The 18051-nt window shown below is 42.5% G+C and overlaps 1 protein-coding gene across 5 annotated transcripts in view; it reads left to right on the top strand.

The window, feature by feature from the left end:
• NfI (Nuclear factor I) overlaps nt 1-18051 on the top strand; it is a 262100-nt gene that overhangs the window by 172938 nt on the left and 71111 nt on the right. For 4 of the 5 annotated variants that reach the window (XM_043213373.2, XM_043213372.2, XM_070282370.1 and 1 more), the window contains 3 exons: nt 9519-9689; nt 9755-9997; nt 10052-10803. In XM_043213373.2, coding sequence (XP_043069308.1) covers nt 9519-9689; nt 9755-9997; nt 10052-10803 — 1166 coding nt within the window. Of the gene's footprint in view, nt 1-9518; nt 9690-9754; nt 9998-10051; nt 10804-11700; nt 11866-18051 lie in introns of those variants that run through there. The other variant, XM_043213374.2, reaches the window with a different exon arrangement.

The raw sequence follows: 18051 nt of genomic DNA, 5'->3' as shown, positions 1-18051 counted from the left end.
CCCCGTTTACATCTAGGGCGTGGTATGTCTAGCGAGAAGTTCTATTTCCTTTTTCTCATCCGTCTGTCCGATTTTCATGTTATCTCTTTTCCGGCCGATTTTGAATCGTTACCAATTCGCACGCGATAAACTTTAATTATTAAAGATACAAATGAGCACCCGTAATCTGTGTCCTCTAAAGAACACCACGACATTTGCCGACGAGATATAGCCGGAATTCAACGCGTGCGGGACAAACAGTTTGCAAGACCACCAGCTCAACGTTGTTCGTTACAGGAATAATATCTAAAAAATAATTTTGGCGCCCAACGTGTGGGGCTTTACTAATCTATTATAATCCTTTTCTATTCTATTTCTGTAAATTTTCCCAGTCAAGTGGGTCAAGTCTTTCATTCGCATAGGAATTCAGTGTTTATACTTTCATAAATAGTAAAACCTGACCACGAAGAAAGTTTGGCGCAGCTGTCCCTTTGTAATTTTTTTTCAAATTACATAAGCCAAGTGCTTTGGACTTTAGTCAATTAGCAGTCACTAAATGTTAGGGCTTACCGCGCTTGGCGTAGCGACACCTAATTTAAATTAGATTCGACAAGTCATCACTGCAGGAAAACAGTGCTAATGCCCACGAGCAATAGCCTGGCCGCGGTTTAGATTTAGGACTAATATGATTTGTTTTTATTTTTTTTTTAATCTGACAGATTGGAAAGTGCTTGGAACTACAATCATCGAAAAAACTGTTAGTAGTTGAGGTTGGCCACGCTTTAAATAATCGAACCAGGTCAAATGAGCAAATCACCTTTATCTTTCCTTCTTTCTCAGAACGTCTCACATAAACATACATAAGAGCTTCGACAATTGAGCTCTTGGTTAAGCATGGAGTCATTTAATTTTTATATATTTTTATAAATCATCTTTTCGCACCCATTTACATATACATATCTTATATATATCATACATATCTTTTCGTATATTTTACAAATAACTATTACAAATCTTCTCACGACTATAAAGGATGGAGGATTGAAAAGAAGAGTTAGTTATATTTTTTCTTCAGTTTGTTTTGGTGGTAGAAAAGTCCGAGAGGTAATATATATCAGAGATTTTATTTAGTTTTAATTTTTGAGAGGCAGAATAATTCAATAAATTTAGCTGTTCAATCCCAAGCAGTCAAGATTTAGTTTAGTGAAATGGGTCTTGATCATGCGGATACCGAAGAGGCAAGTGGTTCATCAGAGTTCTGTACGTTGTGCAGAACTCGAAATTCGTCCACGGAATTGTTTAAAACCAAATGTGGGCATAGTTTTTATAAAAGCTGTATAAAAACGCATTTCGCAAGGATAGAAATTTTCCTGTTTGCAAGGCATCCTGCCAAGGAGAATCTGTGGGAAGACCAGATAGTGTTGCACAGCATACAAGGCAGAAACAAAGGGTCGCAAGTTCACAGGTAGAAAGCATTGAACAAACAGCCGCTGACATGGAGAATCGAGGTCAGACTGGTGGTCGCGAAAGCATGGAGAGCATGCTGCAGGATGCAGTAAAAAGGATGCAAAATGAGTTGCTTACACAGTTGACAGAGAAAATGTCCCTTTTAATTCATTCAAATTTTGCAGGCTGGAGTCAAGAAGCTCAACGTCAAGGTGTAGCCAACGCAAGTCCGTCGTTTGACCATCTGGTACGTGTAGATGCGGGTCAACCTAATGAGGTACAGGAGCCGGTTAACCCAAACTATTCACCCAGGTCAAACCTTTCTGACCTTCCAAATCGACCCGATAAGGTCTCTCATATAATGAATGGGTGGAAGTTGCGTTTTAGTGGTGCCGAGGGTGGAATAAGCGTAGATAATTTTATTTACAGAGTTCAGGCTTTGACTTGCCAGACACTTGGCGGAAATTTCGATATCCTCTGTGGAAATGCAAGCGCGCTGTTGGAAGGGAAAGCCGATGATTTCTTCTGGCGGTACCATAAATCTGTTCGAACTGTGAGATGGGACGATTTGTGTACTGCTCTCCGCCGTCAGTTCAGGGATACGAGAACTGATGTAGATATCCGAGAAATGATCAGGGATCGTAAACAGGAAGAAAGGGAAACTTTCGACTCTTTTTATAATGCGGTGGTCCAACTGACAGATAGCTTAGAGGATCAAATGGGGGAAAGAGAGTTAATAGAAATCCTTCGGCGAAATTTAAGACCCGAGATAAGGCATGAGATCTTAAATATCTCTATTAATTCAATGTCACGGCTTCGCGAAATTTGTAGAAGCGGGAGTGTTTTCTGGAAGAGCTTAAGAGAGAGCAGGTCTACAAAAAGGGACCGCCATTCAAAAGCCACGTGTCTGAGCTCCTTGAAGATTCTCATGACCCAACCGAGTCAGAATTTTTCGATGAGCCGGAAGGAACTGTGGAGGCCATATCCTTAATCTGCTGGAATTGCAGAAAAGAAGGACATAGGTACCAGGACTGCACAGCGACACGAAAAGTGTTCTGTTATGGTTGTGGTGCTCGAAATACCTACAAACCATCTTGCCAAAGGTGTTTAAAAAACATACAACACAACACCCAAGTTGTTCGTTCGCGGACTATTCTGAAGGCACAAGGAACGAACACGGAGAATCAGGAAGCATAGATATCAAGGAGAGTATTCCTGAGAAGGATATCCTTGAACCAACTGAGGCCACTTCGGGAGGTTGGCACCAGAGGGTTTCTACTGTGAATAAGTTTATTAATAGTGGTACGAGCAAAAATATTAAAAATTTTAGGATTACAGCTAAGTCTAGAAATTCAAACAGGCTAAGAAAACTTTGGAGAGTCACTAAAGATCTGTGTGCGCTCCGAAAAAGTTGTGTCGACAAACGGCCGTATGCAGCAGTAAAAGTCCTAGGCAAGGAAGTGAAAGGGCTGATGGATACAGGAGCAGCAATGAGCTGTATAGGCGGACGATTTGCACAAGAAGTTTTAGGAAGCGGAGTGCCCATTCGTAGAGTATTTACTAATATTTCGACGGCAGACGGCAGCAAGCAAAACATTGTCGGCCGAATAAAGACAGAAGTGGAGTACAAAGGCCATAAAAAGCTTTTGGAATTGTATATAGTCCCTTCGTTAGCGCAGGATCTCTATTTAGGCATAAACTTTTGGAACCTTTTTGACCTATTACCTCAAGAGATTCAGATATCAGAGCTGAGCGCCCACGAGATTTCTGATGATCAGAGATGAAGTCTGCAAAAGGTGGTAGGCAAGTTTCTAGGTAGGTAAAACAAGCCTTCTGTCGCATCAGATCGATGTTGGAGATGCGAAACCCATTAAGCAGATTCATTTTCCTGTCTCTCTAGCAGTAGAAAAATTAATCTATGCTGAAATAGATCGAGTTCTGCAGCTAGGGGTAATTGAGGAATCCGACAGCGCCTGGTCATCACCGGTAGTCCTGGTTCAAAAGCCCGGAAAAGTTAGGATTTGTCTAGACAGCCGCAAAGTGAACGCGGTGTCTGTTAAGGACGCATACCCGTTGCCACAAATTGACGGTATCCTTAGTCGGTTGCCCAAAGCTAATTTCATTAGTAGTCTAGACCTTAGGGACGCATTTTTGACTCTGCAATGCAGGCCAAACGATGTCACGTCTGATGGATAAGGTTATCCCAGCAGCCTTACGAAATGAGGTTTTCATTTACCCCGATGATCTCCTTATAGTTTCCGAAAGCTTTGAAGCGCATATGGAAATACTTGAGACAGTTGCAGATTGCATCCAAAAAGCAGGCTTGACTGTTAATGTTAAGAAAAGTCATTTCTGCGTGCAACAGGTCAAGTATTTGTGTCATTTAATTGGGGAAGGTGTTATACGCACGAACCCAGATAAAGTGGCTGCGATTCAAAAGTTTCCATTGCCAAAAACTCTTAGGAGTCTGAGAATTTTTTTAGGTATGGCTGGCTGGTATAGAAAGTTTATTGAAAATTTTGCTACAATCGCGGCTCCGTTGACCGATTTATTAAAAGCATAGAGAAAGTTTAGTATGACGGATAAGGGAAGAGAGGCTTTTGAGGAACTAAAGCTTAAATTATGTTCAGCGCCAGTCCTTAGAAGTCCAGATTTCAACAAGCCTTTTTATATTCATTGCGACGCAAGTAAAAGCGGGGTAGGAGGCGTTTTGATCCAAAAGACAGAGGATGGTGATGAGTACCCAATCGCATATGTATCCAAAAAGCTCAATAAAGCCCAGAGGAATTACTATGTAACTGAGCAAGAGTGTCTTGCGGTGATCACAAGCGTGAAGCGCTTTCGTCCGTATGTAGAAGGCCACGAGTTCACCATTGTTACAGATCACGCATCGCTCAAGTGGTTGATGAACCAGACGGATTTGCTTTTGCGGTTAGCAAGGTGGGCCCTCAAGTTGCAGGCTTTTAGATTTACGATTGAGCATCGGAAGGGGTCACTGAATGTTGTTCCTGATGCACTCTCGAGGCTAAACGAGGACGAATTAGTGAGCATAGATGCCTCTAATGGCTTGTTAGTAGATACTTCCTCCGATCATTTCCGTAGTCCTGAGTATATTGGTCTGATAGACAGTCTAAGAGCCAATTGCTCGAAATTCCCAGACTTAAAGGTTGTGGACGGTTTAGTATATAGGCGCTCAGAACACGCAACAGGTGAACCGCTCCACGACGTGTACATTTGGAAGCTTTGGGTACCCGTTCAGCTGGTAGGCGAGGTTTTGAAGAACGCGCATGATCATCCACTTGCATCTCACGCGGAGTTCACAAGACTCTATAGCGAATTAGACGCTATTATTATTGGCCCGGTTTGGTGGGAGATGTGAAGGCGTATATTGGCGGGTGTGAATCTTGTAAGACCACTAAGGCACCCAACAGTCCTCTTCGACCTCCAATGGGTAAAGCGCCAGAGTCGGAAAGATTCTTTCAGCGGATCTATATCGATTTTCTGGGTCCGTATCCGCGTTCAAAGAGCGGGAATGTTGCTATTTTTATAGTCTGGGACCACTTTGCGAAATTTGTATTCGTTAAGGCCGTGAAGAAGCTGGAAGCAACGGTCGTAATAAAATATTTAAAAGAAGAATTGTTTCATCTTTGCGGAGTCCCGGAGACAATTATATCTGACAACGGCTCACAATTTAGATCGGAACAGTTTCAGAAGCTTTTGAGGGAGCATAGAATTTCTCACAAGCTGACTGCCATTCATTCGCCCAAAGCAAATGCGTCAGAACGCGTTAACCGATCCATAATTACTGCAATACGTTCTTATGTAGACGTCAGTCAAAGAGACTGGGACGCAAACTTAAGCAGCATTTGTTGTGCTTTAAGGTCAGCTACACATTCGGCTATTGGTACGTCACCCTACTATATGGTATTTGGCCAGCATATGGTAACGTCAGGTGGGACATATGCCTTGCTAAGATCACTTGAAGTATTGCAGGATAGAGGGATATCTTTTACTAGAGAGGATTCACTGAAATTGGCTCGAGGTAAGGCAAAGAAACTTTCACAACAACAGGATAGCAAAAACAGAGAACGTCATAACCTGAGATCGCGAGAAGTGAACTTTTCTAATGGCCAAGAAATATTTCGCCGTAACTTTAAGCAAAGCTGCTTTCAAACCGGCTACAATGCAAAGTTAGGACCAGCATTTTCGTAAACGTAGAGTCTTCCACGAATCCCAGCTCTAGCCCCGGCGGGAGGCCATTGCTAGACGCTCCATGCTTTCTTTTCGAAACCATACCTTGACCTGAAAGGTTGCATCAATAGAGAGGTCCTAAGCTGCCATAAAAGGAATAGAGTCCCGATCCGTGTCCCATTTTGTGACGAGGCTTATTATTGTGGAACAGTGGACAGTGGAAGCGTTTTGGCCAGATTCTAGCCCAATTACATAGTTTTTCCCCAGACCCCTAAGGGTAAGTTCGGTTGAGGTGCAGAGCAAAGCAAGTGAATATGCTCTCACACAAACATTTTTTTTTGTTCTTATCTCAGGTAGGGAACGGCGCCTTCAAATAATCTTCAAATAATCTCTGCCGTGGAGACAAAAGCGAGCAGTGCAAAATTGATCCCCTCTCCAAGCTCAGTTTATCTTTGGCGCGGCAAACTAAGGAGTTTTAAGTTTCCCAAGAAAACCCCGATCGTGGTCGGGAAATCGAAGGTTTTTTTATTTTATTTATTTTAAAGTGTCGCAACCAAAGAAATAATGAAATAATGAAGATATAATGAAAAAACCTTCCCTTTACAGTTATCAGCAAATAATAATGTAGTTTTAAAAACCTCGAGAAGTTGAGAAAAATAAAAAAAAAAATTAATCTTTAAATGTTAAATATTCTCTTAAAAAAAAAATCTCTAAAATAATGAATTATGTATAAATGAGTAAATAATTAAAATTTTTATAAGAAAAAAACTTAACGGTAAAGAAGATGTAAAGAAAGAAACAAAAAAAAAATATGCATAAGAAATTGTAAAAATAATTTATCAGTAAAGAATTCTTTAAAATCATGTAAAAGAGGATTTAAAAAAAAAAAAAAGAAGTTAAAGTTTTTGTGTGTGCAAAATTTTGGTTTTTTTGTTCAATTCTTTTTACATTTGATTAACAGAATTTACAGCATCACCGCCAACGAATGGAAGCGCTTTCATCATTGGACTAATTAGGGTGAGCCATGTTCAACCATTTAATTTAAATTTTCGGCATTTTTATTTCAATTTTTTTATGCTACCGAAATTTATGCTACACGATCACATGAATAATTAAAAACAGTTAGCCTCCCACAAAAAAAAAAATGTAGAATTATTAATTAGAAAAAACAAAAATATTGAATTAAATTGAAGTAAAAACAAAAACAAAGTTAAATAATGAATTAAAGTAAATTAAATATGAAAAGAAAAACAAAATTACCTATTAAACACTTATACCTATTTTTTTATTTTTTTTAAATTAACTCCCAAGTTTTATTAAAATACACTTTTATTTTAGAATATTTTATGAGCAGTTTAAATGTATATCCTATCTTTACTTTTATTATATAAGTAAACCCATATTATAATGTCTGAGTAAATAACCCTGTTTAACTCCATGCTGACCCAAGAGCCGTCGTAGGTTCAACATATTAAAAGGGGCCTAATGCGTGATTTTATCGGAAGAGCATTGGCCATGGTAGGGTGGGCTAATAACACCCCCGTTTACATCTAGGGGCGTGGTATGTCTAGCGAGAAGTTCTATTTCCTTTTTCTCATCCGTCTGTCCGATTTTCATGTTATCTCTTTTCCGGCCGATTTTGAATCGTTACCAATTCGCACGCGATAAATTTTAATTATTAAAGATACAAGTGAGCACCCGTAATCTGTGTCCTCTAAAGAACACCACGACATTTGCCGACGAGATATAGCCGGAATTCAACGCGTGCGGGACAAACAGTTTGCAAGACCACCAGCTCAACGTTGTTCGTTACATAAATAAATTTTAATATTATGTATTGTTTTATATATTTCGTCCCATTTCATTATCTAATGAAAAATTTGCTAGACTCTTGAAACCATTTTTTGATTTTGTTTTATTTAATTTTTTTTATTTTTACTATACATAAAATAAGATTTTTTTGGATACATATACATTTATATTCAATATATCACTAAATGGATGTACATATTGTCTTAAGAGGGTTTTTTGTTTTTCGTATTAGAACATCATTTTATAATTATTGTGGGCGTTTTTTTTATATTTTATATTTTGTCCAGATCATTAGCTATTCATGGCTCCCTTTGGTACACATTTATTATGAAATATATATGTATGCATTTTACAAGATAAATGCGCACATAATTAAGACAATGATTGATAATAAGATTTTCGTTAATTCTGTATTTATTGTTTTGGACTCTATTTTATTTATAACATTTGCAGTGGAGTCCACTTCACCCTTGCAGAGGGTATTATAATTTTGTCCAAAAGTGCACACTTTTATACTATACACACTATACGCAGTAAAGGAGACATCTCCGACCCTATATAGTATATATATTCTTTATCAGGATCACCTCCTGAGTTGATATGAGCATGTCCGTCTGTCCGTTGGTCTGTCTGTCTGTTTCTACGCGAACTAGTCTCTCAGTTTTAAAGATATCGACTTGAAACTTTGCACACACCCTTCTTTCCTTTGCACGCAGTATATAAGTCGGAACGCCCGGTATCGACAGACTATATCCTATAGCTGCCATATAACTGATTATTCGGAAATGGTATAACTTTGGTGTTTTTAGAGTTAGAGAGTTAAAATTTGACATGAGAGTTATTTTTGAGAGCAAAAAATTACGACATGCCAAATTTCATAAGGATCGGCCGACTATATCCTATAGCTGCCATATAACTGATTGATCGGAAATGGTGTAACTTCGGTGTTTTTTGTGTTAGAGAGTTCAAATTTTACATGAGCGCTATTTTTGGCAAAAAATTTTTTTTAGATTTTGTATTGTAATAATTTGGATTATATATTCAAATTCCCATAAGAATCGGCCAACTATATCCGATGTTTGCGATACATATCCGGTTTTAACTGCAAGAGTATATAAACTTCGGCTCCGCCCAAAGTTAGCTTTCCTTTCTTGTTTTAAAATAAAACCTAGTTTTATATAGTTTTTAGGCCACCCTTTAATGTCGCTCAATTAACAATTAATTTTCTATACTACAAAAAAATATGCATCGCAGTGCTATATAAAAAAAATTATGCAACGCAGTGCATGGATAAAAAAAAAAAAGTGCGCTCTAGGAAGCGCTGTTGGTCCCCTTTTTCTCTGGTCCCTTTCCGGTGCTGACTTCACAGGTGCACTTGCAACAATGGTTTGTTTGTTATCAGGTAGTTATCCGGTCCTCTCGGTAGTTGTTTGGAGGTTAAAACTTTAATTATTCGTTGCTCATAGGTTATTGGTATGGGGTTGATGGTCCGAATTTTTTGCAGTTTTTTTTTTATATCCTTCTGGGTTATATTCTCCTCGGTGTGTTCTCGTCCTTCGTCATGGTCGTCATGAATCTTTGAATGAATTTCGGCCACTTACGTTTATAACCGGGACCTCGAATTATGTAAGCACTGCGAAAAGGGTTACAGTGTGTGCCCCTCTTAGTACTCTTGGTACAGTGGGTGCTCAATATATATATATATATATATGTATATATATGTATGTGCATATTACATGTGCATGCACCATAAGTTGGTCTATCTGCTGATCATCCGGCTCCATCTGCATGCAGAAATTAACATTGTTATAACGTTTAAAATAAAACACAATTTGCCTTTATTATTACGGCATTGAAAAATCTCAATGACCAAACATAGGATAAGACCAAACAATAGGATAAGAAACCATCATTTTAAACTGCCACATTAATAGACTACTATTCATTCTATTAGATTCAAAATTCCACTTCATCTAAGCTACCTACTGCTATCTACAACATCGCATGTAAAAAAACGTGGTGGGAGTGATACAAGCTGTGGGTATCGTTTAGTCGGAAATGTCGACTACAGCCATTCTTTCTTATTATAGAATCAATTTTGGATGAAATGAACGATGGAGGTTTGGACTCAAGCTTAATTAAGAGGGAGAGTGTTGGAGCTGCCTACGATTGCAACACATATCAACTTAATTCTGAAACTTCAATGCCCGTTCAAGGTGTAGTCCAACTGGGATCAGTAGTGACCAACCCTATTAGTTATGGTAAGAATTCATATAATTTAAGCATTATTGAAAATAATTTATTTATTGTTAACTTAATTTTTTAGATCAGAGGAGTATGCTTATGCCCCAAAGCATAGATACAAATGCCAACGCAAGTGACCCCAATGAGATCGATAGAACTCATTCTCCAACAGTTGCAAATGCTTCATCAGACAATGGCCCCAATAGTTTTTCAATGCTTCAAAGGGCGGCAGATGGTAACAGCTTTTCCGAAGAGCCAAAAACATCACAATCAGTGATTTCTCTTCATCGCTATTCATCTCTGAATAATAGGTTCATACCCCAAGGTAAAGACAAATAAAAATAGTAAATGATTATTTATTTTATAGTTCTCTTTTAAGCTGCTCAACAACATAATCCATCTTCTATGCATTCATCACCGGCCAGTGCAATATATTATCCACAACAAAGTAATCAACGACCACAAATTACAACATTAGCTGAAGATCAAAATCGAGTTAATGAGCCCCACGATATTTCTGAATTTGTCACATATGTGTGTCAAGATTCTAATCACAATACTATTACGGGTTCAGTTGGTAATCATACATTTCAACATGGACCCGCATCACATTTTCAAATTCATCAACAGCTTCGTAGTGCGAAATTAGCATCTTCACCGTCAACTCATTACCATAGTACAATGCTACCGCCTATGCTGCCACCCATGGCGCGACCTGTAGCTATAATTCGAAGCAGCGGAGATTTGACTTTAGTGCAAACACCTTCTCCTGCCCTAAATTCTGCAAACAGTTCTCCCAACGTGACGAGCAACATATCAAACTTAGCTAAAAGTATCTCGGATTCGGAAAACAACAGATCTCTAGATACAATAGAGACTAATAATAGACCAATTAATACAGAAACTGTTTCACAAAACGTTCACAGTTCTGAAAACGAATTAGTAGGTGCCACGTCCCCTCCACCGCATGGGAATGCTCCAACTCCCCCAAGTCCACATGGTTATAGTGACTCTGGGCGGTGCAAGTTGTCATCGGCTGGTTTAAGCTCAGTAAGCAAAATAACCGCACAAATGTATTCTTCCTCAACTAATAGAGAATATTTTAATCATTTTCATTCACAAGCTTCCCCGGTAAGTTTATTAGGCATAATCTATTATAATAACAAGAAAGGAAAGCTAACTTCGGGCGGAGCCGAAGTTGATATACCCTTGCAGTTAAAACCGGGTATATATCGCAAACATCGGATATAGTTGGCCGATCCTTATGAAATTTGGTAGGTTGGATCAACTGACCAAAAATATAATCTGTACCAAGTTCCAGCTTTCTTCAAAAACACAAAAGTTGGGTCATTTCCGATCGTTCAGTTATATGGCAGCTATAGGATATAGTCGGCCGATCCTTATGAAAATTTGAAGTCTCTAACTCTAAAACCACCAAAGTTATACCATTTCCGATCTATCAGTTATATGGCAGCTATAGGATATAGTCGGCCGATCCGGGCCGTTCCGACTTATATACTGCGTGCAAAGGAAAGAAGGGTGTGTGCAAAGTTTCAAGACGATAGCTTTAAAACTGAGAGACTAGTTTGCGTAGAAACAGACAAACGGACAGACGGACATGCTCATATCAACTCAGGAGGTGATCCTGATCAAGAATATGTATACTTTATAGGGTCGGAGATGTCTCCTTCACTGCGTTGCACACTTTTGGACAAAATTATAATACCCTCTGCAAGGGTATAAAAATATCAAAAATAAAATTTTCGTTATAATTTCCTTTTAATAGACTTCATAAAAATTTGGGTGATCCACATTTAATAATAATAATCACGTTGTTTCAATACTTTGTCTTCATTTCATATTAGAAACAAGACTTTAAATAGAAGTGAAGAAGTAGAAGGAGTAGAGAGAAACAGTGCTTAGTGAAAGAGTTCACTGTGTTTTTCTCCGTCACTGCTCTCCGGAGGTCCAGGCTCCCACGTCCCACCTTTTCTTTATGAGTTTTAATTTCAATCCTTCCTTGTTTAGCGACATCTCTGGCGTAGTCCTGGGTCTTGTGGTGCCTTCTCCGGAGTCCTGGAAATGGGAAATTAATGACAGTCATCCTTGTTGCAGCTGGGCTGTGTCGTCGGTGGAAACTATTGCCATTTATGCTTTCGGAACCCTCTAACATGGTTTACTTTTCTTATTTAATCCTCCCTCCACTTGATTTTTTTTGTTAAATATTTTTCTCTCTGGATAAAATCATTACATCATTACAAAGGATAAAATCTCTTCCCTAAAATTATTTTTGTTTGCGTATGCTTATGCTTATTTTAATCTTTTTATTATTGTTTGGTCATTTATAATTTTCAATTCCAGTAAAATAGAAAGACGAATTATATTAAATTAAATGTAATCAGAGCTTGTAAATAACTGTCAACCGTTTTTTTTCTTGCGCTCTCGTTGCGAGCAGAACCGAAAAAGTTCATACTCTCTCGCTCTCGCTCTGAGCAAGAGACTTTTGCTGTCCTTAATTCTATTTTCTGTTGAGCGCTTTTCGTTGAGCCTTTTTATTTCGGTCGTTTAATGAGCAGTGCGTGAAGAGCGGAACGAGAAACGCTCGCACAAAGAGAGTCAGCAAAAGACCGATTGACCGAAAAACTCAATCCAAACGGTCTTTTCATTTACTTTCGTTGTTGTTGCTTTCGTAATTATTATGTTTTTACTGCAAAAGGAATGCAAAAAAAGTTTCAGACAATGTTGTTTTTAGATTTTTATTTTTTTATTTTATATCTTATATTCATATTTTTTGTAAAATTTTTTATATTTATGTGTTAAGCTTAACAACTAGTAAGGAGTTTAAATTTTCTGCGCTAATCGAACTTCTTTGTTCACTTAAAATAAAATGTAGGGCTGAGAATGCCCGTTCGACGGAGACTTGCATTGCAGGTGTAGCCAGCACAACCTGCGCTAGTGCACTTATATGCGGCATCCTAAGTTTCAAATCATTGAAAAAATCCAATATGTTGCAATTTAATGGCAAGCGACCAAATGTTACGTCGAAGTTTTCAATGTCAGCATAAATTTTGGATAGTTTTGTAGAAACTGGATCTTCTTTGTTTTCCGAAACTGTCTGAAAATCGTCCAAAAATGCCGAGAACAGGGACTTCTCTTCAGATGAGGATGCGGTTGAAATTGACGAGGCAGTGGAAGCAAACATCTCTTCATGCACAGGAGTTTCGAGCGCTGCAACATTTCGTGTTTGTGCCTTAAATAATAAAGCGATAATAAGTATAAAATGTATTTTGGATTTTAGTTTAGTACAAGTATTAGTTTTTGACGAAGACAATTTTAATTAGAGTCTCAAACCTACAACATAAACAAAACAGGACCCACATTTCAAACATTCTACGACATACGGCTTACTTCTTTCAACTCATGTAAACGAAAAGCAGTTTTTTTTTAATTAGCCTTTGCTAAGGATTTTTGATTGGTCGACAACATACAATTTACACGAGGATCCATGTAAATCGCTGCCAACAATGCATCATTTTCTAATAATTTGGTTTCCCTTATTTTGATTTGTGCCGATAGTTTTTTTTAAATTAAATTGTAGCTATTATCGCATTTCAATTTGAGTTCCATCCATACTACGAAGAACTCACTATAAACTAAATCTTTGTTTTGTAGCTTTAGGGTTGCCTGGTATGTGTCACTGAAAGCGTCAATGTACGTCTCGATCCAATCCCAATCGGCCTCTACACAAATATTTGGCCGCGTTGCCAGGAAATCCTTTAAGTCCAATAGTTTATTTAGCATTAAATACGTCGAATTCCACCTTGTAGCAACGTCGAGCGATGGTATGTTTTTTTCATTCTCAACTAAAATACGTCTGCATAGATTTTATAAATATGAAGTATTTATAATATATAAAATTTATATATTTATATATAATTATATATACATATACATATATATATATATTTATTTATTATTTTCCCCGATTCATCCCGATTGGAATATAAATTTATATATTTGTACTTCTATAACTTATAACTTACCTATATGTTTCTGTGCGCAGCGATTTGCATAATGTGCGACAGGCACTTATTCTATCGGCGATCTCCTTTGTTTTGTTTACATCTGTGTAGGGGGGCGTGGTTCCGCAAAAAGATTCCAGAAAAATCAGAAGTCGGGGGAAAGAACGCGTTCAGCTTTATTGGCTGCGTACATCAAATTGATCTTAAAAACTAGTGAAAAAAAAGAGATCGCCGACAGCCAACGAGCGAGAAGAGAGGGCACAGAGGGGCGAGTGTGCACGCGCTATTTAGCGCGGGTGCGCTCTTCAGCGCGGATGCGCTCTTCAGGTGAGTGGCTCATGGCCCCTCACCTAAACATTCCGCCCCCCTTGCAATCGCTCGGGTTGCAATATCTCCCTCGGTGTTATGGCTGGTGGCAGGCTCCGGACACGACCCATCCAAACACGGTGCTCTGGGCCACTGGCAGTCCGTCCTGGATCTTCAGGAAGCCCGGTTGAATAATCCGTGGGTACATATCTGCGCCCAGGACGACGGAGATTGTCGCTGGCAGATGGAATCGCTCATCCGCCAGGGTCACGCCTCGGAAGTGGGCACGCACCGCCTCGCTCAGCTCCCGAGACGGCGTACGAACTCGCACGTGAGGCTCGATCTTGAACATGACCTCCAGCCAAACGCTATCATCGGTCGTTGACCCCACGGTGGCGGAACACACCTGTTCGTCCCCCACGCTGGTAGTGGGCAGTCGGAAACACGCTGCGAGCGAGGCGTCGATGCAGCTCGAGGGCGTGCATGGGTCGATAAGGGCCCCCGTATCGAAGCTCCGGGTCCCGGTGTCGATCCGCACTAGTGCAGTCGGCAGCACGTTGACGCTGTTCCGTTGCAGCAGCGATGAGAGGGTAGGCGCAGCGACCGCGTCCAGCGGGGGCCCTCGACGAGAGGCGGAACTTTGCCTAGGTGCGGATGACGCGGGCGGATGAGCGGTGGTTGGCAACCGAGGAGTGGCGGAAGAAGGCCGAGGATGTAACGACGAGTGCCGGGACGTCGGTGGCCGTGGATCGGGTTGGGGTTGCCGGAAAGTGGCGGACCCAGGCCGAGGAGCACCCGAACCGCGCCGGGAGTTGGCGGATGACGGCCGGGCGCCAGACGAGACACTCTGTGTCCTGACTCCCGCGCTCCGTGACCGGTGCTCCTTTTGGCGTGCCTTGCGCCGAGCCCGCGGCTTCTCCACGAGATGCAGCAGCGGGTGGTGATCCTGTCCACACGTCTTACAACCGTCACCCCGACGACAGGATCCGTCGGAGTGCTCGTGGGCCAGGCAGCTCGAGCAATACCGGTTCACAAGAACCGCTCGGAGCCGCTTCTCGGCGCTAAGGCGTAGGAAGCGCCGACACTTCTTTAAGGCGTGGATTCCATTGCAGACTCGGCAACGGTAGGATTGAATACCACGAGTACATCTGCTCTCCAGCGGTGCGTGGGTGTTGCGTGGACGTGGCGACATCGTGTTGGCTATGGCTGACGGAAATATGATAAAGGAACAAATAACATGATCAGAATCGGTGTAAATGAAGGTTCGGAACTACGGGCAGAGCTACGGGACAGCACAATGGACAGGAACATTGGAGCGGAAGAAATGTTGATTACTGTGGGTAGGCGGACGCGTCTAACGGAAGAAGCACGACCTTAACAACGGGCCGCTTTACAAGCCCTCGCGCGGTGCGGATGTCGATCACGCGGACATGGCCATCAGAGCCGGGATACACCGCGTCAACCCTGCCTAAACGCCACTCATTGGACGGAAGGTTGTCTTCCTTGACGACGACCATATCCCCAACGCGGAGGTCCCTCGTAGGGGCTCGCCACTTGTTTCTCTTATGGAGCTCCTTGAGATACTCCTCCTTCCACCGGAGCTGAAGTTGCTGCTGAAGCGCCTTGAGGTGTTGCCAACGATTGATGATGGAATTGGTGTCCCCCTTTATCTCGGGCTCGACCGTGGCGAGAAGTGGTCCTCCCACAAGAAAGTGCCCGGGTGTAAGAGCTAGCAGGTCAGCAGGGTCTTCGGACATTGGCGCGAGTGGCCGCGAATTCAGGCACGCCTCGATCTTCGCCAGGAGAGTAGCCAGCTCCTCAAAGGTGTATTTTCGCGTGGCGGCGGACTTGTAGAACAAGGTCTTGAAGCTCTTGACCCCTGCTTCCCAAAGGCCCCCCAAAGGCTCCGGGGAGCTCCCGGAGGAATGAAATGCCAGAGAAGCTGCTGGTGACTATAGACACCGGTCACAGCCCCCTTTAAGCTCTGGAGAAAATCGCGGGATAGTAGAGCAGCTGCTCCCACAAAGGTCTTCCCGTTGTCGGACTGCACTTGACGGGGGCATCCTCTCCGGGACACGAACCGTGCGAAAGCCGCCAGAAATTTCTCGGTCGTAAGGTCCGACGTAGGCTCTAAATGGATGGCCTTAGTAGAGAAACTCACAAACACCAACACATAACCCTTTGTGATGAGACAGGCCCTCCCCGTATAGTTTTTTATCTCGAAGGGACCGGCATAATCCACACCGGTGTGCGTGAACGGGCGCGAGAAGGACGTCCGTTCCTTGGGTAGCTCTCCCATGAGTTGCGTCTGCAACTTCTTCTTGTGGATGACACATACCTTACAAGAATGAACAACGGACTTGACCAAATTCCTCACCCTCGGAATCCAGAACTTGGCCCGGATCAGACGGATCATCAGCTGACTGCCACCGTGCAGCGTGATGCGATGTGTAAAATGAACCAGGAGTCGAGACAGCTGACAGTCGTACGGAAGGATAATAGGGTGCCGTTCGTCATATTGGAGAAGTTCAGAAGACGTGACCCGGCCGCAGGCTCTCATAAGGCTTTGCGAATCCACGAAGGGGTTCAGATTCTGAATCGGACTGGATGCCGATATCGGACGCTTTTCGCTTAAGCAGCCCATCTCAGAGACGAAGTGTCTGCGCTGAGTGACGGAAACTAGAAGACGTTCAGCCGACGTAACCTCATTAGCGGTCAGGTGCTCTTCAAACGAGGGTCGAATCTTCCGCGCGCGCTGGATGAAGCGATTAACATAGGCAAGGACTCGTAATGCCTTGTCGAGTGTGGAAAAACGCTCAAGGAGATCTTCGGGGGGTACTTTCGCGACATGGACCTTGACTGCTCGCTTCTCGAGTTCAGTCACGGGGGCATCATAGCCTTGAGTGGGCCAGTCGCTGCGAGGCCTCTGCAGCCAGTCAGGACCGTGCCACCACAACTGGTTATCTGCAAGATCTTGGAGAGCTACGCCCCGGCTAGCGAGATCCGCAGGGTTATGCTCGGAGCGGACATGTGCCCATTTTTACACGTCGGTGAACTGGGTGATCTTGGTCACCCGGTTGGCCACGAACGTTGTCCACTGGCACGCTGGCTTATGCAGACACGCGAGGACAATAGTCGAGTCGGTCCAACAGTATAGGGCAGACGCGGCCCCTGGCATTTGTGGCAGAACGGCGGTGGCCATCTCGGACAACAACAAGGCACCGCACAGTTCTAGTCGAGGGAGCGAAACCGTCTTAACTGGGGCCACTCGAGTCTTTGCAGTCAGCAGGGTCACTATTACCGTGGACCCGATTTCGACACGAACGTAAATTGCTGCGCCGTACGCCTTCTGTGAAGCGTCGCAGAACCCATGGTGTTCGACCTTGAGGTGAGGTCGGAACGCGACCCATCGAGGAACACGAATCTGATCGAGCACCGAGTAATTCTTTAGGAAGTCAACCCATCGCTGACAGAAATCTTGAGGGAGGGCGTCATCCCACCCTAGATCCAGAAGCCAAATGTCTTGCATGAACATTTTTTCCCGAACAATGAAAGGAGCGAGCCAACCTGCTGGATCGAACAATTTGGCAATTTGGGAGAGGACTTGGCGCTTTGTGAAAACCGAGCCGGAAGTCAATTCTGGCGGGACAAAAAAGAATTCATCAGTCGTCGCTTTCCACCGCACGCCGAGTGTCTTGGCCGTGCTCTCTGCATCGATGTCGAGAAAGTCAGCACGGAGACGGTGATCGATCGGAATGTCGGCCAGGATTGCCTTGTTATTCGACGTCCATTTCCTAAGTGGGAACCCTGCTGACTCTAGGGCCCCTTTCAGCTCCCGAATCGAAGCTTGGGCTTCAGTTTTGGAGTCTGCCCCCGCGAGAACGTCATCAACGTACATAAACTGCCGGATAATTTGGCTTGCCTGCGGATACTTCGACTCTTCGTCGTCAGCGAGCTGTCGCAGCACACGGATCGCCAGGAACGGGGCACAATTGACACCGAAGGTGACCGTTTTCAACTCGTAGTCGCGGATATCCCCATCGGGATTGCG

This window comes from Drosophila bipectinata, chromosome 4 (assembly GCF_030179905.1).
Source record: "Drosophila bipectinata strain 14024-0381.07 chromosome 4, DbipHiC1v2, whole genome shotgun sequence".
In the NCBI taxonomy this organism is placed as follows: Eukaryota; Metazoa; Arthropoda; class Insecta; order Diptera; family Drosophilidae; genus Drosophila; species Drosophila bipectinata.
Note: the sequence above shows the minus strand (reverse complement) of the source record. Positions and strands in the feature narration are given on the sequence as shown.